At 39.6% G+C, this 22,370-nt stretch overlaps 2 protein-coding genes across 4 annotated transcripts; one reads left to right on the top strand and one right to left on the bottom strand.

Annotated features, from left to right (window-relative positions):
• tcea1 (transcription elongation factor A (SII), 1) lies at positions 1-8,460 on the top strand. Of its 2 annotated transcripts, none has more exons than XM_085377015.1 (10): positions 1-137; positions 2,805-2,867; positions 2,955-3,060; positions 5,099-5,201; positions 5,549-5,694; positions 5,799-5,855; positions 6,414-6,568; positions 6,774-6,920; positions 7,090-7,161; positions 8,122-8,460. In XM_085377015.1, exons 1-10 carry the CDS (start codon positions 63-65, stop codon positions 8,128-8,130), a joined length of 933 nt encoding a protein of 310 aa, XP_085233141.1. In that variant the 5' UTR covers positions 1-62; the 3' UTR covers positions 8,131-8,460. The 2 variants fall into 2 exon arrangements, with proteins under 2 accessions (XP_085233141.1, XP_085233140.1); XM_085377014.1 differs by having other exon boundaries at positions 5,546-5,694.
• Positions 8,461-12,081: 3,621 nt separating this feature from the next.
• rgs20 (regulator of G protein signaling 20) lies at positions 12,082-21,587 on the bottom strand. 2 transcript variants are annotated; one of them, XM_085377017.1, is made up of 5 exons: positions 21,344-21,587; positions 14,792-14,958; positions 13,334-13,408; positions 13,002-13,236; positions 12,082-12,270 (listed from the first exon to the last, which is right to left on the bottom strand). In XM_085377017.1, exons 1-5 carry the CDS (start codon positions 21,530-21,532, stop codon positions 12,082-12,084), a joined length of 855 nt encoding a protein of 284 aa, XP_085233143.1. In that variant the 5' UTR covers positions 21,533-21,587. The 2 variants fall into 2 exon arrangements, with proteins under 2 accessions (XP_085233143.1, XP_085233144.1); XM_085377018.1 differs by lacking the exon at positions 21,344-21,587 and having other exon boundaries at positions 13,334-13,423; positions 14,795-14,955.
• Positions 21,588-22,370: the final 783 nt, after the last annotated feature.

The following is a 22,370-nucleotide window of genomic DNA, read 5'->3' as shown; positions in this document are numbered from 1 at the left end:
TTGTGGCAAATTTAGTTTCTGGCTTGGTTCTAATTCATTTGGACTTTACCAGCTCGGTCACCATGGGCAAAAAGGAAGAAGAGGAGGTCATCAGAATTGCGAAGAAGATCGATAAAATGGCGCAGAAGAAAAACGGGGTAAGATGTGTGTGAGGGAATGAATGCCGATCTGACTGATGGTGTAGCTAACATGAGCGCTAACTGGAAAATCCAGTCAGGATCGGGCTCAACGTGTGCTAAATAACCCCAAAGTTGTCAACAAAAATTCTGCACTGTTGTGTTGTTCCGCTGACGATGGTTTTCCGGTCCTTGCCCTCAGCAATTAGCTCCAAAGCTAACCTACCTGTTGTTATGACTAATGGGTTAGCCGCTAATAAGCTCCCTTGCGAGTCTGTTTATGTGAATGGCAGGTTTCTATGTTGCTAGGACTTAGCCACGTAGCATCCTACTAACCGCTGTCAGCTTTATGGCCTCGCAAGGCAATAATACAATTCTAGATCTGGTCACTTTTAGCTAATTTAATGACTGAATATCAAATCGTTAAACAAATTAGAGTGATATTGTTCTGTTATCCTTCGGGTTAGGTTTCATTTTCGGGCTTGTTTGGGGGAGGTTTCTTAGTAGCTAATTGGCTAACTGTTAGCTACCAAGCTGCCGCTCCTGTAGTCCAAGCATCATTGCATAAACATAAACAAAGCTGCAGCTAATGATTATCCGTTAATCTGCTGATTATTTCCTCGATTAATAAACGGAACCTTAAAGTGTAAAAGATAATGTAATCAAAAGACTGTAACAGTCCAACATACAATCTAGAATCCCCCAAAAAATGAAAGTCGGGAGATTGGAAGAGATTACCATCATAGTGTAAGGAAAGAGTTAGCTTCATAGTTTCAAGTCAATTGTGAAATGGTACTCCGCACAGAGCTTATAAATAGGAGCCTAAACGTCAGATAATATAGACAGAATACGTGTTCGATGCCCAGCGTACATGATCACTGAAAATATCTTAAAATGACCCTATCCTGAAGTATAATTACACTAATCCAACGGCACATGAAAATAGTATGATTTCTCTTGTGCTTAATTAAAATTTAGAGGGGTGGTCTATTATTAAAAATGCTTACTATACAGAGTTTCTCCTCAAGAGCTGTTTTTCTTGTGTGTTGTGTGTGCGAAAGGAAGTGTATATTGGGATAAGCTCATATAGTCTGTCAGTGAGTTTAAATACTACATTTTATGTTAAACGAGAATTTGAGAAAATGTGAGATTCAGTAAACTTCAGAAGTTTATACCCCTAAAAAAGGTTTTGAGCTTGGACCAATTTGTAGCTTGTATAACTTTCTTTTGTAAAGTCTGTAATTTCTCAAAATAAGTAGGATAACATCAAATAAAATTAAAATGTCTTTGACAAATAACCCAACACAATTACATGATTTTGTTAATAGCAATTTGTCATTATGACTCCTAAAATTTAGAGTGTGAAACCTCCAAAATTTTGTAAAAGCTTACCCCATTCATAACCCTACTGTTTTCTGGATACACGCATGTTCTACATATTTTTGGTTTCTGTTTGAGTAAAATACCATAAAATTAGTTTTTCCACTATTTAACAATAACATATCTCATTTGTTATGCAAAGAAAATAGATTTCCATTAAGATTATTATTATTATTATTACTATTATTATTATTATGATTATTCTGTTTTTTCCCAGTTCACTGACAAAGCAATTGTACATTTTTCTATCTGCTTAATATAAGTACTTCAGGCTTAAATCCAAAATATGACACCCCCCCCCTTCACTTTGCTTTTGTTTGTTTAAATGGTAAATGGACAGTGTTCCTCTGGTGTTACTATTATTAATACTATTATTAGTAATAATAATAAAGGCAATCTGTTGCACATGCTTCAATGAGATTACTCTAGCAGAGCTGGAGATCTAGCTACAGTCTTCGTTTAGCAGATGTCCTGCCCTGTCTCTTGCCTACCACATTTAACACATTTAATTTCAAAGAGACATGAGGGGTAGTGCCCAAAGTCTGACCTGCACAGGCCAATCTGCTCAGTGTCTTCCTCAGTCAAACCAGTTACCACAATTGCTGCAGAAGCACCAAAATAATGTTGACTGAATAATTAACTTTGCACTGCAGTTAGTCATATAGGTGGATACGTTTTTCATTAATGTAACTTACATTTTAAATGGTATCAGAATAATTTAGCCAATGGGGCACAGTGTCTTTACTCGGCAGACCTGGACCTCCGATGATGTGACCCAAAAGATAAACACTGGTCACAATAACCTGGATGTGTCATCTTACTTTTTAAAAGCAGACGAGGCTGAAAGGCCAGTATCAGTTGTTCAGACTGTTGCTGCTCAGCTTCCATATCTAAGGATTCCTAAATTACGTATAATCTGGAGTAGATTGAATCCAAAGAAGCTGCCAGTTTGAACAACATTTGTCTTTTAACTAGTCTTTTATTTAAAAGTGGCCAAAAGGTGTTAACAAATTTTTGCTCTTGGTGTTTGTGCCAGATGTGCAAATGTATCAGCGGTAACATGTGTATAGATCCTGCCATATTACTGAGACAGTGCAGAGTGTTGAATGAGCTGCCATTAGCACAAGCTTCCATAACATAGCAGGATGTTCGAAGCACCACATTTTCCTTTTTTGTTTTACTATGTTTTCTTGTGGCTAAACACAGCTCTGGTCTTACTCATGTTGATGATAGAGCTGAGTAATCAGTTTAGAGAAAACAAAAAGTGCGTTATGGTCTAAATGATCATCCCTCCGCTTTATTCTGCAGGCTGGAGCTTTGGATCTCTTGAAGGAGCTGCGCAGTATCCCCATGACTCTGGAGCTACTGCAGGTATCATTGCTCATATGTTCTCTGGCTCTGTCCTGGACACAGGCAGCGCCGAAACCCAGATGCTCTGACACCATGTCTTTTCCACAGTCTACCAGAATCGGGATGTCCGTTAATGCCATCCGTAAACAAAGCACAGATGAGGAGGTTACATCTCTTGCAAAATCCTTGATCAAGTCATGGAAGAAGCTTTTGGGTAATTATTATTTTTGTCTTCTATAATGTACTTGGAGATATCTTTTGCATGTCTAAAGCTGTTAGGCATGCTTGTATCAACGCCTATCGATCTTCATGAAATCGAGCCAATTTTGAATTCCCCCCCCCCTTTTTTTTTTGTACTGTAACACATTGCACTCTGCCGGGTACACCAGCTGTCAAAAATGTCCTCTTGTTCTTTTTATAAATTGCTGACACCAATTCTCAACCCACGGAGTTGTGAGTAAGTGAGCTGTTCAGCAGCACAAACAAATGAACAGCAGCCAGCAGTTTGAGTGAAGATTTGAGTAAAGACAAGCATCAGCCAGAGAAGATTAGAGAGAAGAGATGTTTTTATTGAGGTGTAAAATAGACATAATACTTATAATTTTTCTAAATGCCTAAAGAGTTTGTGGTTTGTAAAGTGAAATCAATACCGCAGCAGGGGATTAAATGTGTCTTTTCTTTTATAATTGGATCTATACCTAAATCTGGATTTCTCTTTGAGTTTCACTGTTTTTTGTTTATTATCCGTTTAGAATGTCATAATGATTATTGATACATAGGCCACTCATTTCCCAGCCTTATGTTTACGCTTTAAGGGAAATTACAATGTAATATTAATTTTGTTTAATCTGGCTTGATTCCTCCATTATTATTGCATACCTTTGCCCTTGCTCACCTTAAGGCCCTTTCCCAGTGCTGTGCTCTGAAACCCATTCATTTCCGGCTGCGAAAATCAAGGCGCGCCAGTACTTGTGCATGCCATGGTCATCTTCATCTGCAGCGCACTGTGATGTTTCTGTTGGTTGTGCGAACGACCAGTAGAAACGAAGCCTACTGCTGCGCCAGTTCAACCACATGACACAACCACACAAATTTTGGATTCTTTGCTCTAGTTAGCGGTAATTGCAGCCCATGCTGCGTCCGATGTGAAAGGCTCCTTATGTTTTATGGCTGGCTGCATTTGTGGTCAAGGGCATGAATGTGATGGTAATTTTGGGCTTTTAGTAATTTCTTTGAACTTTTCTTTTTCTTATTTCTTTTTAATGAGAAAAATCAAAAACAAAAAAATTGGGTGTAAAAGTTTGAATTTATTTTGGATTTTCTTTCATCCACATAGGGTAAAAACACATCGGGTCAAATACAGCCTCAAATATATACATACACTCAAATCTTTTAAAACATGCTGAAGCTTCTGCAATGTCTTTTTAATTTGACAAGGCCTATAGTGATCATGATTGATTGCACGCTCATAACTACAACTGGTAGTGTGTCTTTGCCAGCATAAAAATGATTTGTTTTACAGGACTCATCAGACTCTGCAATACTCAAAACTAACTCCAAGGAATTCAGTGAAGATCTAAGAAGGAGATTTGTAGATTTATTCAGCTGGGAAGGTCTCCTCTAAACAACAACAGGTTCTAAAATTATCAGTTCAAATAAGAACCACCAAGCCTCAAGCCTGCCTTGGAAACTGCTGGAAACACCAGTGTGTTCACTCGACAGTGAAGCAAGTTTTAGAGAAGTTCTCACCATCTCAGTCCACTGAGAAGGTGAGAACAAAGAAAGAAGCAACTGCTCCGAACTTGAAACAACACGAGCTCAACTGAAATTTGCAGCTGCCCACATCGACAAACCAAATACCTTGTCGAAAATGATGAGGTATGAATGGAGGAGTAAAGGTGAGGCTTTTAAGCCTAAGAACACTGTCAAGCAACATCGTGGGAGTGGCATTATGCTCTGGGGCATAATGCTACAGTTGCTGTCAGTGCTACTGGTACGTTGCACAAAGTTGATGGCATAATTATGAAGCAGAGCTGCCTCCAAAATTTGCAACTTTACCCCAAATCAACAACTTTATGGTTGAAACTTGGACACAGTTGGGTGTTCCATCAGGACAGTGAACCCAAAAACACATCATAACTGGTTTTGGGATGGATAAAGCAGGCTAACATTAAGCTTCTGGAATGGCCTTCCCTTCACCTCTCACTTCCTTGATTCTGATGCCTTCTTAATTCTTCTCACTCATTCTCCAGATGAGCCAGGAGCTGGAGAGAAAGCTTCAGAGGAGAAGAGGAAAGAACAATCAACGCCTGTCGTCTCTCCTTCACAAGGAAGCCCAGAGGCAAAAGAAGAAAGGTAATAAGGAAAACTTTTTTTTCCTCATGCACGCTTTTAGCAATGCTCTCCATTTTAGTGTACACCTGGAATACATCTTTCATACTTAGGAGTTGGAGAAGATATAAACCAAGCCTCAGCTAAGCTAGTGTACTCATAGTTCAAGCCTTGAGCCTGGATAAATGGGAGAGTTGCCTCAGGAAGGGCATCTGGTGTAAAGTCAGCATCACATCAGACATTCAGATCCATCCACTGTGATGAGTCCTTGGGAAACAAGTTAGCAGCTGAAAGCACCTACTATATCTTCTGCTTCTAAGTGTGTTTTGCTTCAGAACTGATTATGACACTTCTTATTGCTCCCATAGCAGCTCCAGCAGCAATTCCAGCAGCAAGAGTGAACCCAGTGAAGTTGCTCCCAACACATTAATCAACACCTTTCCTCGTGCCCCGAGTACCTCTGACTCCATCAGGCTTAAGTGTAGAGAGATGCTAGCAAGCGCTCTGCAGACTGGAGGTAATCTGAAACGTTAATATCACAAACTTTCCAAAGCACTTATCTGTAATTGTGTTTTCTTACTCTTTGTTTTTGTCCACTGCCTGATACTTTTTCCTTTACAGATGATTATATCGCTATTGGTGCTGATTGTGACGAACTTGGAGCACAGATTGAAGAATATATCCTTTACATTATAATAATGTATACTTTATTGATCCCCGTGGGGAAATTACTAATCAGGTGTCCGGGGAACACTGTGTAGGGACAGTACCTTGCTCAGGGGTACCTCAGGGTAGCTGTTCGGTGGATTTGAACCCCCAACCTTCCGATTATGGGGTGACCACGCTACCTACTGAGCTATCTCTGCCCTCTGATTGAACTCTTTAGAGGCAGAGTTTTGTTATTTCATAATGTTCTGGATATAGCTACTGTCTTCTCAGTGTCTGTTGTGTATTTTGGTGCTGGTGATATAAATGAGCACATTGTGCCTTTCATCTTTTGAATCACTTGTTTTGTCTGAACACTAGCACCCTTTAATTATAGCGTGTTACACAAATAAAGAGACACTGGAGAACCTAAAACAAAGAACGGTAGGCATGCTTGATAAATGACTACATTAACCACTCTAATAATCGACTAGAAGCATCAGCACTAAGCCACCTGAAAGGCCGGGGATTTCTTTTTGTTGTTATTATATAAATTCATTGGTGAAGTTGAATTCTTTGACCTGCAATTACGCATCTTCCAAGAGTTTAAGAACACAGACATGAAATATAAGAACCGCGTGAGGAGCCGAATCTCAAATCTGAAGGATATGAAGAACCCGAATTTAAGGAGGACCGTGCTGTGCGGGAGCGTAACCCCTGAGCGGATGGCTAAGATGACCGCAGAGGTGTGTGAGCTGTTGATGGCACAATCTCAAGAGACAAACAGTGCCCTTAGTAATTGTCACTAATTATATATTTCGCTCTCTCACGATAGCAGATTTAGTTTACTTAAACACTTATTGGCACTTCTTTCTTTCTTTCTTTCTGACTGACTGACTGACTGACTGACTGACTTACTTACTTACTTACTTATTTTTTCCACCGCTGTAGGAAATGGCCAGTGATGAGCTGAAGGAAATGAGGAAGAATTTGACCAAAGAGGCTGTCAGGGACCACCAGATGGCCACCACTGGGGGCACTCAGACTGATCTGTTCACCTGCGGCAAATGCAAGGGAAAGAGCTGCACCTACACACAGGTATGGATATGCAGGCTGCCTATAGAGGTCTTTGTGGAGGTTGTAGTTATTTAATTTGTTCAGACAATGTGAAATCTGATAAAGCCATGTATATTGGTATTGATAGAGCATACGCTGATTTAGTAGTCTATGATTTTAAGTGACTTTCTTTTTCCGTTTTCTTTCCCAGGTTCAAACTCGTAGTGCTGATGAGCCAATGACCACGTTTGTCTTCTGCAATGAATGTGGAAATAGATGGAAGGTATGTGCCCTAATGCAGGTTTTGTTGAGTCAGTCTTGGAATGCATTAGCCTGTAGACTTCCATCATCCATCAGACTTAAACTTCAGCGATAGAAGTTTAGATAGTGCACTAAGCTCGTTTACAGCAGAGATGTACCAGTTGTGGAACCAGTCAAATGGTTAAAGATACAGTTTGGCAGATGCGTAATGCTGATGTCAATATTTTGTTTGTTTTGTTCCATCTTTTGGGTCACGGAAACAGAGTAGCTGTCTTTTGGTGTTAAATTAGCAAAACATTTATTTTCAAATTTACACTTTTAAGCCTCAGTCCTGCTTATGTTATTAATGTAATACAGGTTTGGGGTATACTAGTAATTAAGTCTTCCCAAGTTCTTGGTCTCAAATTATATTGATATTTTTCCTTTAAAAGAAAGGAGATGAAAGATATTTTATTATGTTAGCCAGTTCGAAATGATTAAAGAAAGCATTTATCTGTTTGTCAGGTACCTTTAGAAAAACGGCTAATTGATGCCACATTCAGGCTCATGTTGATTAAAATCTAAAAGGGCCTGTTTGTAGAGGTCAGACTCTCAGCCGACCATCCATGGGAATAGATTTTCCATGACTGCGGGGTCTGCAAAGACCGCACTTGCTCGACGTGTATGTTAATTGAATGTGTGATAGTGACTAAATACACAGTGCACACATATCTGGTGTGTGAAGCTGTTGTTGCTTTTATTGCAATTTGTTGCTCTAAAGGTATGCGTATGGTGCCCTCTGCTCTGTTTATTTATTTATTTTTTAATTTATTTTTTAAATAAACAAATGCCATGGCCAAGAAGAAGACTCATGACTCTGCCTTCTATCTACTTGGTTGTAACTTGAAGATCAGTGTTGCAACAACAAAAAATCCTATCCCATGATTTTTTTTATTTTTTTTTATTTGATCATTTTTATTATAATAAATTTTTTTTGTTCTAGTTCTGCTGAATCTGCGGCATCATCCACGGCACTCCTACAAGTAGCAAAATTCCTGGACCAGATTCTGTCTATCTGCAACAGATTGGAGCTTTCTATTCTGTGGTACATGGTACACAACATGCCATACAAAGATGCCACTGCGGTTATTGTTTAAGTAAATATCTTGTTAATAGATTGAGCTCATTGTTGGTTCCCTCAACTCCTTCCCCTAAAAATTATTTTACTAGCGTTATTAGTTGTTTCTCACCGTCAGATATATGCGATGGATCTTATCATGCTCTTTTATCTGCATTTTTTATATGTAGTTTTAACACTTTGGACAATGTTGTTTTGCTTCCCCCTCACAACATTGCATTGTTTTATTTAATTTCCCAATAAAGTGTAATCCATTTGATTAAAAAGAGCTGCTTTTCATTAGCTGTCTTTTATGATGGGTTTTCAGTCTCTTCTGGTTATTTAAATCTTTAAAATTATACTAAGCAGGTCGGATCTGAGAGAACAGACATCTTCTGTGTGTGTGTGTGTTACAGAGTATACATTTGTAATTGATGGAATATTCATCACATCAAAGCGAATGCTGATGTATGCATATTAATCCATCCAGGGACAGGATAATATCGTTGGCTGGAGAAGGGAAGATGCACCAATTGTTTTCGGCTTCCTCCAGGATTTTTTTTTTTTTTTTTTAAATAGCCAGGTGCAACCACTTTATGTTGATGGGCTGTTCTGCTGCTTCACCACCACATAAAGTGAACAGTAATACAAGATTAAGATTTTTTTATTCACTGAAAAGGGCTAAAACTGAGGAAGGCCTGGTGGTAGACATTACACTTCTCTATATGTTTTATCTCACGTTCTTATTTATTTTTTAATTGAACCTTTGACGAAACAACTTTTTTTTTTTATTGTGAATTCGATGACCATTTTTATGAAAGAAGCTCCCTGTATAAAATTCAGACACAGCAAAATATTCCTATATAGTTACAATTAGGTCCATAAAATTTTAGACAATGAATTTTAAATCAAACTGTCAATGTGTGAGTTAAGTAGAATTTATCTTATTTATTTAATTAAATGGGTTTAACAGAGTGTTTGTACCTGTCAAACTATGTTACCTTTGTACCTAAATATAGAATTTAAAATTGGTTCTATGCTAGGTTGTCTGTTATGTGTAGACACAACAACACAACACTGGTTCATCTCTTGCTTTTATGTTTCACAGATCAGGGTTAAGTGGCTTGACAAACAAACAAAACAAAAACTTAAAAGATAAAAGCAGCTAATTCTCAAAGATAAACTTTAAAAGACCTTCAGGAAAAAAAAAAATATTATACTGTCTGAAGATGCGGCTCAAGACCTTTGCACAGTACTGTGAAAGAGTATGAACTTTTCAAAGTTTATAAAGCATTTCAAAATAGTGTGGTACACAAGTAACTGCATATTGCTACAATCCTCTGCGCACTTAAATTAAAGTGTTTTTGTTTAATTCTAATTGACATGTTGTGCTCATGTGAACGTTACCGTGTATTTCAAGGAGTTCACAGAATTCATTACTTTTGATTTTAAATGTTCTTAATTAGGATTTCACCTGATCTGCGTTATTTTTAAAAGAATCATGAATTTAAACTGCTCAAACTTACACAGGGGCAGATGTACTGAAAGAATTCTTCCATTCCTATCAGTGAACCGAGTTGGTTGAATTTGCTGTTAGGACATTATTAAAGTCGTTTCCTGACACATTTTACTGATATTGGTGTCATGCAGTTTGCTGATTAAATCATTCCAGAGTCAGTAAAATTATTGTGCTTTATTTTATCTTAATCGAAATGCCCACAAGTCATTATTTTCTCGAAGAGTAGCAGAAAAAAAAAAAAAATCAACCATTTACTGTAAACATTCACATTATTCGTATTTTTTTTAAAAATGTATTCTTCAGTAAACTCAGCGCAAAATAACACATTTCATATAGTAAACAGAAAAGAAAGAAACATTTATAGGCATCACTCCAAACCACTGGCTTAGGTTGTGTTTTGAGGTTGATCCGCGCAGTGAACCCATCAACTCAGATTGCACGCAGGTTGGTAAGAAGTTCAGATCAACCGGCCTGTCCGCCAATCTTTGTTTGACATGTGCTGTCGTCAGCCTCTGCCCTACCAAAGTGAACAGATGTAGTCACGACTAAGAAATCAAGACAAAACACTTAATATTTTGGCCAATGAAAGGGACAATTTCCAGTAAACTGACTTCACGCTCCAGTAACCACGCTTACGGCAAGCGTTTGAAAGTAACCGCTGCCCATGAGAAAGATGTCGTAAAACTGAATGTCAAGGCACTTCCCCATGTGAGGATCTTGTCTTTGAGTGACACGTTTGTGAGGCAACAAAGTAATTCAACTAAAACTATTAGAGTACATAAAAGTATTAAACACTTGGCAACTCCAATTTTACTCAGTGAAACACTCGATAAAACGTATGAGCACAGACTGGTAGCTTTGGTGTTGCTGCTAACCTGGCCGGAAACCTACTGTCACTGATAATCATGTCAAATTATATATCATAGACGAGCTATGTAATCTTAAATAGTGATTTTTTGGTAATTTCAAAGTGTATTCCAGAAGGTTCCCTAGAAATGACTTTGAATAAAGTCTAGTTAGCCTGAGAAGAAAGTCAAATAAATACGAGCAAATACTTAAGCGGAAATTGAGAATGAAAAGCTTTAGATTTAAAACTTAAGAGCATCATAAATCTTCTTACTCTCAGCGTGAAAACAGATTCCATTCCAGCTGTTTAGGCCTTACAACAATAGGAATTCATATTTATTTGGGTTTAAATGATGGAATAATTTTCCTTATATTTAGTCTCAAATTAGAGTACCTTCAAGGAAACCTTCTGGAACGTTATTAGGAAATTACAGACCTATAAAACAGAGCCATATACTCTTTAAAAATAACATTATTTAAAGTTTTTTTGACAGCTTAGTAGAGTTTGGTCCATCACAGGACTTTAAATATGATTTGTACTTGTTTTTCTGTATTGTTTGTATACATCAATAAATAAAAAATACTTCATCTGGTAAATAGAATTACTTATGTCACACTTGTAAAACTATAATAAACCTATGAGGTGTGCAGTGAATAACACTTGAATTCAAATAAACATCTTAGACAGGCAATCTTTTGTGGTTAAGCTCAAGTAACAAAAGTTAAAACACCCTTCCATCGTTGATTTGAGTTTCTTAAGGAAACGAATTGCACGCCGTGACAAGAGCTGTTGTCACTTTCTGTTACTTCACTGATCACCACGCTTACAGTATTTCTCAATCACGCACAGGTTCTACATGAACTGGAGTTGCCAAGTCGCTGTCACAGGTACTGAAGTGTGAGGTTAGGGGACCAAACGGGGTGAAAACAAGGTAAAATCAGTACAGTACCCCACAAAGCTGCCTGCAAGTAGAGCTAACGTGTAGCCTTTGACTTGAGCTTTGATTTTTGTACGCAGGAAATAGAACCAGGCGTTTCCACATAAAATACCCACAATTCCATTTTTACTATTTACAAACTCATAAATATATAGTCTACAGTAGGAATCATTTTCCCCCCAAACGATCATACAAAAAACAACAGACCATAAAAAACTCTGAACACAAATAAAATAGATTATTTCTATCAAAAGAAAGAAAAAGAAAAACAAAAGAATTAAAATGTATTCATATTCCTTTGGAGTGTTTTGCTTTGTTGATCTGTAGCAGTACTTGTGATGTCAAGCCCTCGGGAGATTTTAAGACCTGAGTGTCTTCAGTCAGGTGCAGATCACAATAGCGCTGAGATCCCTGGGAGGGGACAGGCCCGAGGCCTGATTCATGTAATCCTACACTGAACATACAAAGAAAAAAATTTAAAAAAGGGGGGTAAGGTCTGGGAGAGGGGTAAAGAGAGTTAAAAGATCACAGGTCATCACCACCCTAAGATTCAGGGGACTGCTCTGACAGGGTGTTGAGCAGGTTTTTGTAGGCTGGGGAGTTCATGTAGCGGGGATACGAGTCTCTTTGCATTAGTGTGTAGATCTGCAGCTGGGCATCGTCAAAGGTGTGCGATGTGGGCTCCTGCATGTTCCTGTTAATCGTCTCGCGCACACGGGAGTCGAGGCTCACCTGGGAGTCGAGAGAATAGCCCGTTAGAGAAGAACAGCGTGTCCTCTTTTTGTGCGACAAAACCTTGAGAAATGTCACTGTTTGCTTCACGACTGAAAATTTGATGACGACCTGAAAGCTAATAGACTGTAAAGAAAAGATGGACCAGGGCTCTGTGCAGTCACTCACTGAAGCCTCCAGTGGAGCATTTTGGCTGTCACCATCTAGCAGCTGTCACCATCTAGCAGGCTTATTCAAGGCATGGATCACACCAGTAAAACCAAGAAACCTTTACAATCATGCAGTAGTGGCTTATTGTTCTGTATTCTCTGTACTGATATTTTCCCCAAGGGGACAATAAGTTACAAAATGAACACCATGCTGTATAACAAAAAGAATCTAAACTAGTGATTAAGAGTGGAAGTCCATTAAGAAAGTGCCCAAACAGGAAGAAAGAAACAGGGTCATTTTTTCATTCTTAGCCACTCAGAGCCAAAGGCTGCATCCATCTTTTATATACAGTCTTTGAACTGGTTAACTTAGCTTTGCACAAAGACTGGAGTCAGGGGGAAATGGCTAACCTTTGCCTAACGCTAACAGTTTATATCACTAGATGTTTAAAGCTCAATATGTAAGGAGTGTGCTGCTGTTTCTAGATGTTCTAGATGCGCCCTCACACTCACACATACTTTCAGTATTTGTTCGAACAGGTCGCTAATATTTGCAAAACGATTAAATCAAAGCTCTCTGACCTCTTTAGGCGATAGAATGGAGATGTAGTCTTCGTAGATGACCCGAGCCTTCTCCTCTATCATACTCTTATTGGTCTCTTTCCTGAACTCCTCACAGGCTAGCCAGAAAAGCATGTTCTCCTCGCTGAACTCAGTGCGAAGGAACTGTCGAAAAGCGTTTCTCCCCGCTGGACAGCACATCAGCTTGTCAAACGACTGCCCCCATGAGTGCACCTCCTCCAACGTGGGCTTAGGACTGTGCAGAATAAGCGAGAGAGTGCCTTTAGCCAAGAGGATGCATTTAACTACAAAAAAAAATCAAAACACATTTTTGTACAGCGATATAAGCTGACCAGTCTTCACAGTCTGTGGTCCCTTCCTTGACGTCATAAGATGCCTTTCGGTTCCTATCATCTCGATCTTCATTCCTAATGGTAACACAGACATATAAACATACTTGGTGTGTGAAATAAGAATTTTATACTATTACAGTTACTATGAATACATTTAGCTTTCCTCCATTTTATTAGCAGGTGTGCTTACAAAGAAGCTCTTTATTAGTATATTTATTAATCAAACAAATACATCAATAATTTATATGAAGTGCAAGTTAAATGTAGTACAACATATTCGGCCTTTAAAGTCATGCACAAGTCCACGCAGAGTGAATGTGCGTATGAAATCAAGTAATGATTATTTCTACTGTGTATGACACGTCATAATGTGTCTTCTAGGCCAAAGTGTGTATTCATGTAGCTTGATTTACTTAACCAACAGCCGTGATCACAAACATGTAAAGTTAACTATAATGAGAAGAAGCTGAGACCAATAATTGTCATTTTTGCTTGAAAACCTACTTTGTAATTTGCTGTATGCACTCTCTCTGTATGTACACATTTAACCGCCGTTTATTAAATCGTGTGAGTGTGCTCGATGTTACGTGGCTGCACTGATATCTTTGGACATGAAGCATTGCAACTGCTTTCCAAGTACTGGACGCTTCATGGGCAGCAACTAAATAGTGTCATGATAAATGATTGACAGATGAGCTCCCTCCTAGCCTCCTACAACGGCACAAACACCAAGCGGAAACTGACTGGACAAACGCCTCTCGTGGGCTGTCCACTCCTGGGTTCTAAATCAAAGCCAGCATGGCGGTGCTTTTGCAAACTGTCTCTTATATAATGAAAATAGTTCATTTAATGGTGTTTCCAAATAGGGGTGCAGATTTATCTCAGTGGGTTAAGCAGGAGACGCGTATACTGTAAAACTAATCCAGAACACCTGGGTTTGAATCCACCCTGAGGCCACTGTCCTATCAGAAAAAGGTTAAACAGCCTCACAAAAAAAAAGTTTGTTTTCCCCCCAAAATATTTGAGGTTCAGTTGTAAGTTTAAAAGTTTCTTGCAACTTTAGCCATATGTCAGTATCGTTTAAATATGCTCCTGTACTGTACTCAATTACAGAAAATTACAGAGTCAAATATATATTTGCCAACTACTTTGATTTTTACTCCAACTCCAACTCTAAATTTCCAGTAACACTACAGAAATCAAGACAATTAATGGGCTTATTAAAACTGTGAAATGGTCCCAGCAGATGCACTCCCTGCATGATCTTTAGTTCGTTGTTGTCACGGTGCTGCTAGATACAGATTCGCAAAAAAAAAAGAAATATAATGTCAAGCCCATGAAGCACAAGCTGAATCCTGCGGTTGAGACACGGTAGCTGAGAGCGTCCTGCCTTGTGTGCAATAATGTCGGCCATGTTTGTGCCACAATTGGTGATTTCTCAGTTGGGGAAACACCTACCAGGAACAGCTACAGCAGCAACACCAGCAGAAGCAGCATGCATTCGAGCCCCGTGGGTTAGCCTGGCCCGGCTGGTCCTGCTGGGCCGGTGCAGTTCCCCCCGCTGCCGACTCCTGCTGCACCGACATCTGCCTCTTTCGCATCTCCATCCGCTCTGATCCCATGGGCTATAGACAGAGGGGAGGGGAGAGGGAGACGCTGAGTTCAGACTCTTCATGTCAGAAATAGTATTCAACAGAGATTTTGTCTTGTAAGAAAAATCTCTTGGCCTGCAATGCATTCATGTGATACAAATCAGTCCCAGGGTAACAAGGGTAGTAAGGGCATCACTGGGTGTTCTGACAGTAGAGCTGATGATAGTGTGAAATCCTGATCACGAGTCTATTTTTCCCCCTGGTACTTTCACCAGGACAGCTTCATCAAATTTATTTAGATTTGCCTCACAGGTTGACACCAATCTGTTTCTTAGATGGGCTGCTGATGCTTTCTGGTCGAAGCATGTGCCAGCATCCCCAGAGGTCTCGCTGCAAAGGAATGCTGTTTTGAGGAAACAAGTATGGAGTAACACTTTGCTGATTTTGTTTTGCCTGCTGCCAAATACGCACCCGCCAAGAACATTTCAGTCTTTCTAATCTCAAACTGGCTGTGTGCTCTCTCACACACTCCAAAAAAACAGAGAATGGATTTTAGACCATAGGTTCGATATCTGTAATCCAACATGTAAAATTTGTGAACGCCTTGTTGTAAAAGCACCACATTAAAAGATTTACAATGCTCACTGAATCCAAGTGGAGCAATAAATTAAATACACTTGCAAATATTGAAAATATTTGCCTTTTTTCAGGGGGAGTGGGGAGGGATTTGTAGTTGACAAGCTCAGATTGTCATGAACCTCTGGGCTACATTTATCATGTACATGAGTAATTACTGTGACTATAGGTCTGTAGTGTATTCATCAGAATCCCCTTGGTGTGTAGGCCTATAGACTACAGACAGGCTATGCTCAGAGAATGACTTCTTGTCTGATTTTAACAAATGTGTCATCATCAGGTCAGGCACTGCCAAATCCTGTCAGATCATTTATGTAACAAAGCTGTCGGCATCATCCGGCCACTACCTGACACAAGAAATGATGCTTAAAAAATGTCTAGAGATTTGGTCCACGGGTGGCGGGGAGGGCTGAAGGCGCAGCTTGCAAATCTATAACCGCAGCATCGCTCTATCACATCCTTCAGAGAATACAATACCGTTAGGTCATTTCTAAAATGGATCCGTGTTCTCACTCAGATTCGGAGCTGGCTTCAGCTGCAGATTTCGTGCGCCTTGCCGAATGGCATATTTTACGCGTTAGGTGTTCGGGTACTTCAAAGCTGACACTATTGCAGTAGGCTATGCTTCGACTCAACAGCCATAGACGATGAAATGGGGGGAAGAGGAGGTGGGGGGGTGGTCGTATCAATTCAGAGAATAAATCATGATAATGCCAAATAAACCGCTGTTCTCCTTCACAGCGGCATAAACGTGGACGACACTGAGGTTTAATGGCCCCTGGGCGATTTCACAGCAGAAACCATTGCATTAGCAAGTCGCGAATCATATCAATGGGAAGTGCCACCACGAAGAACCGTAGAGCTTCATCGCCCTGGACAACCACCGAAAAGACACTGCCTAGACCCGTTAAAAGCCCGCTGTACAGCTAGATAGTTACATGCCATTAAAGAAAAAAGAAAAAAATACCCATGAAACGGCCTCAAACGCTCCGCTCACAACATGTCAGTGCAACGATACATCGCTTTTTCTACCAGTACTTACAATTTCACCATGTATGCACAGCGAGAAGAGGTAATTCTTTGCCTTGATTACATCCGATGGCACATAAGGCTCCCCCCCCCCCCCCAAACCGGCTGCTTCAAGTCAGTACGCATGCGCCCTCTCTCAAGCTCGTAGTAGACCGACGAAGAGCATAAAACCCTACAGTATGGCACAGGTTTGCTGAGCAGGTACTGAAAGACTCCAGTAAGAGACCATTATAGGAATAACTGCGTGAGGCAAGTTTATTAGAAACTCGTACCAGGTATCTAAACAATAAATTAATAAAAACATCCTAAAACTTAACGCTACTGCTATTAAAAAATCTCAACATATTTAACAAGAATACCAGGGGGGAAAAAACACTTTTTAGTCGGGGTGACTGCGCCAGTGAGGCTTTGCTTGAAGTCGCTGTCTGTGGTGCTGAAACCTTCAGCGGCTAATGAAGTGCACCACTGCGTTCAGCTAAACCCTGCAGGAGGATGGCATGACTTTGCCAACTAATGTTAAATCATTTGTGAAGTTTAGTGTGATATTACGTCGTGAGAGAAACCCCGGAGCTCATATTTCAACGCATGGATACGCCATGCACAAATTCAGATGCATACGGTATGTTTTATCCGCTCACAGGAGAATATATTTGTTTAAACGCTTTAAAGGCTTAACCAGAAACAGGGGAGGGATGACGAAACTATATATTTGAATACTGTTGCAATACTTCTACCTCTAAATCCTTTCAATGTGAATTGTCTCTTTTGGATATAAGTGAATAGGCTTCTATTTCCTCCTCTATCCTCCCCCTTAATTTCCTTTCCTTTACAGAGTATTATCTATCAGACTTGCGTGTTTTAATCCACAGCACAGGCCTGCGACCCGTGTTATTCTAAAAGACAACACTGCCACCTGGAGGTTGACTGAGCTACGGCACTAACACGATGTGCTCCGTCCATCTACAACATAGGAAGACACCACATCCTGATGACTTAAAGTGTGCCCATGGATTTCAACATGGAAAGCTTTTTGGAGTGTTATGAGCTCTCACTTGGTTTTCCCTGATCATTTTACACATGTGCACAGGCATTACAGTGTATAATTATGCAGTACAATATATTTTCATACATCTTCAGTGTGATCCATTATATGCTATTAATGACACTTTTGCTTTGACTATAGGCCATGTATTGCTTTTTTACTATCACCAGGTGGCACTGTGCCCACAATACCTGTCTTTTCTGCAGAACTAAAGTGTAACACACCCAGTTTATTCCTCTTAATTTACACCAGAGCTTTTGTGCGGTGTCTTTTGGGGCCATGTTGCCAGTCAAGATGCCTCCTGGTGCCCTAAAAAATAATCTCACCAATTCCACTCTGGTATAAGAAGTGGTACAAAATGTGAGTGTGGAGACTCCATGGAGAACTGTTCTTACACTTTCTGCAAAAACCCAGTATACTGTTCTATGACACTGCCAGTGGCTCCACTTGGGAAACAGACATTCATCTGTTCTGTTATTTTATCAAAAAAGGGGGCAAAGAGTGAATTTGTTTCCTGCTCACATTATTTACTTTGTGACTGAGCTCAACCGGGGTGCACTTAGAGCACTGACACGTCTTTATTACCCCCGAGATGTTATCATGTGACTTTCTCCACAGCACTTCATTTAACACCTCCCCTTGTGTTCATGTTAGACCCACAGATAGCCCTGTGAGATTGACACATGCACATACACACAAGCAATAAATGATGCTTATGTGGGTGTATGCTTTAACGCACACACACACACTTCCTCAGATGGCACAAGGCCGAGCAGAAGTGGGAATTTGCCTGAACACACAAGGTCACAAAGGAGAATAGGACGACAGAGCCGTGTGACGAGATGAATAGAATCTTTCAGTGGGTGATTAAAGTGATTCAAGTCATTGTGTGGGTTAAAGGGAGACAGAATGAACTTTAGATTTGATTACTGGAGCTAAATATGCAGGTAGGTTCTGGAGACGGTCTATGGTTACCAACTTAAACACTTCAAGAGATCATGCATGGTATCTGTGAGAAGCTGTTCAATCAAATCAATCAATCAAATATAATTTTATCTCTCTTTGGATCTAACTTGCCATTTTTGCTTTTTTGTTGTTGTTTTGTAATGAATTGTTCTGTTCCCCTGAAGTGTGTTGATCAAATTGCTGTTTGCACTCTAAATGTCAGACTCAGTTTAATCATGCCAAATCAGTTTTGCTAATTATTGTAACTGAGTCACAGATTCATCACTTCTTTTGCTTTTAAATTTAACATCACTTTATCTACGTAACAGCTACGTCACAGAGGGATCCAGTTCAGCACAATTATTTAGAGGCAAATAAATTTGTTTCAGGATAATTTTTTAATACTTTGCAGGACAAATAATTTTGTAGCTTTGTGCACAGCAACATCCTGTAATACTGGATCCGCTTTCTTAAATGTCATGAAAATTTTGTTTGTAATTTTGAGTTTTACAGTCCATTCAGAGCCTGTGCTGATCTCTGGAGCTGAATCGAGTCATAGACATTTCATTTCTCATATGCTAATGTTTAAGTTTATTTCAAAGGTACAATGTACTTTTGCATGACCACTTATGCCCATCATGCAGTTATGCCAGATTTAGCCATGTGGTTATTTTCATCTGTGGTTATTGGCAGGTGGCATTTACACACAATGAAATAAAATGCAAAGGAATCTATGAATAAACATGAGCCTGAAGCAAAACCTATAACCATACAACATATCAAACAAATGTCAAAAGCAAGTATAAAATTCACAAACAAAAGCACATGAACACGATTACAAAAGGTTTTCATGCCTGTTATGAAAAAGCCAACTGCAGAAAAGCACTGAAAAGCATTTTAAAATGCATTCTCGTCTATATGGATGTTTTGAATTTTGGTTAAAGAACTTATTTTTCACTAATATGGGGATGGTGTGCATCCTCATAGACGGGAGGTCACCATGGGACAACATAATAATAAGTAACTGTAAATAACTGTAACATAAATAAAAATAATAAACTGGGAGGGAACTTGTTTAAGCATTGCTGTATAGAATATGTATGTCTATTCCCAATGCCAGAAAGTAAGCACAGTCTTGGCTTCTCCATTTTAATTTGATTTCACATCTTTGTTCATTTGCATTAATGTGAACGCTGCTGGAACATTCGCTCAGGTTGTTATTCTTTCATGTATTGCGAATCAATTCTGTTGCCTTGCTCCATGAACACTGTCTGTTGTATCTCTGCCGAACCTGGAGGAGGAATGGAAGGCCCTTTTCTTTCTCGCTCTTTGAATTGAAGTGTCTAAGGACACAGAGTGATCGGTGCTGTGTACCAGTAGCTCAGTTTGACTCAAGAAAGTTAGTGAACACAGAAAGCATCATTCTCTGCTTGAGTCCGCCAGCAGTCACAACCACCCACCAAAATGGAAAGAGGTCTCATTGGACCTTGGACCTTGCTAAGATAACAACGGGCCAAGCCATTTTTTGGTAGAAAATAAGTATCCATGTGCCAAAGGTGAAGTTCATTATCCAAAACAAATCAAATAAACTCCATAGTCGATCATTTTAATAGCCTGATATCAAAAGCTGCACAGGAATGATCTTCACTGTGACAGACTGAGCATAGACTTAGTAGACTCAGAGTTATTCTGACGTGAAGATACGTCAGGGTGTCCTGGCGATCTGAAGGTTTCAACCTGCGCGTCAGTGTCCACGGTTTGAAATCAGATTGAGACGTTTGCTGCAGCTCGGTGACAGACTGACAAAGCCCCGATTTTTAAGTTAGTTATCTGCATCTGCTAAGGCAAGATAACTCCTTACTTGCTCTCATCAGTATATGTTAATAGAAAATGTGTAACTCAGTGCTTTATCATTGTCTACCATGAGAAGGGTTTTTATGGCTTTCTAAGATTGATGTCAACATCCACAAGTTCTCCACTGACTCCTTTCTCATTATGGAAACAGCTCCCTTGTCCTCACATGTCTCTTACAATCCCTTCCCCACTGTGAATAGCAACACGACTCTCCTTACTACAGAAAGCCATCAGAAATCTTTGTTTATCCCTTTACCGAGAATGATTCTGTTGCCAAACTCCAAGCAAAATCACATTGTAAGCCTGTGAGTGTATCCACAACACTCTGATTCGGTCATTACTTATTAAATATCGCACTGAGATGTTAATGCAGGTTGTCAGCCATTTTTGTGTGACTGACCATGTGATTTGGTTTTTAGATTTCTAATGACTTGTATCACACTATTTCAAGGCACGCTATCTTTTAATCTTCTTAAGCTCCGTTCAAACAGGAAGTGCATCCCTGAATAGAAGTTTGGCATGAAGCAAAAAAAGCTGATGATGCTACAAGAGCAATCTGGTTGCCGTAACAACAAAAGATAGCATGAAGGATGTCTCATTTGCTGAGGATTACAATAGTCAACAGTAGTATTCTGTTAATTTTTAGATATCTTGTGTTGATTATTGGCGCTGTCTTACATAAGAACCATACTGCTAAGCATGTTGAAAAATCTGTAAAATATATTCAGAGGAAAATGTATTAAATTGTTATAGAGTTTTAGGTTTACTTAATTAGAGAGACTGCATGAGTTCCATGAAAATTAGCTCCAAATAAAATGGTAGTAGTAGAATTAGTATTAGTGCTATATATAACAATAAATAATAATTTTAAAAAGCAATAGAAAAAAACAAACAAAAACTACACATCCATACCTCAAGGCACACCATCTCCTGTTCCTCTCGGTCTGGGTCATTATAGTTGACTGGGTACCCCGCACCATGCCGGTAGGCCCGGACCAGTCTCCGTATCCGCTGCCACATCAGGGCCCTAGTGCGTTTGATCCCCCGCAGTGTAGACGTGGGCCTGATCTCCCACTGCCTCACCGCTCTAGCATATGGCATGCTCCGACCATGAGGCCTCACTCACCATGTGAGGCTCAAGTCTCTTTGAGATCATAAGAAATCCAGACTTTTCACTCCTTTCATCTCTATGTTGTCCCGGCATCCGTTCTGTAGCACATTGCAACAGAGAGAGCGAGAGGTGGGGAAAAGCATGAGCGACCCTGACGAAGAGAACAGTGTTTACAAGGGAGAGGGCAGAAGGGGATTAGGACAATGTCCCCAGTGGATGCAATCCTGATTCCTCTGTGCTTTAGTGCGTCTCACCAGCTTAGGCCAGATTAAGCCTGGAGGTCTTAGTGTCTGAGTTAGATGGACAGTGAAGGGACTAGTGGTAGACCTGGAATCATTTGTGATTGTAAATGTTGAGTTCTATTCCAATGGAAATTGTTAAATGGACCTTGTAGAAGAAACATTTAGCAAAAATAAGTCTAACGCTATTGATATGCACGCATACAATCTGCTGGCAACAGTGGTGCCAGCCTCTTTTTATTAGGGGTTTTACTGAGAAGATTCTGATGTGTCATACTTGTGTGCTTATTACAGACATGCATGGATCAACACAGATCTAACGTCTTTGGTGTGAGCTCTCATCTGACTTTAGTGCTCTGTCATCCACACAAATCCACAAAGTTCAAACACCTCATCAGCCAACAGCAAAGCTGATTGTGATTGATTGGCTGGTGTCTTCTCATTTCCAATCCTCTGGAATATTTTAAATGTTACAGTCTATATTTATAAATTCTACTTTCTTGTGTTAATATTTAAGCTTTTAACTTTGTCTTGGTTGTGTTAATTAGATTTCATTAGTCAACTGAAATGTAATAAATGCAACCACGAC

Source organism: Diplotaxodon limnothrissa, linkage group LG18 (assembly GCF_057381915.1).
Source record: "Diplotaxodon limnothrissa isolate DT_005_m linkage group LG18, D_limnothrissa_male_GT1.1, whole genome shotgun sequence".
NCBI classification, from domain to species: Eukaryota; Metazoa; Chordata; class Actinopteri; order Cichliformes; family Cichlidae; genus Diplotaxodon; species Diplotaxodon limnothrissa.
Note: the sequence above shows the minus strand (reverse complement) of the source record. Positions and strands in the feature narration are given on the sequence as shown.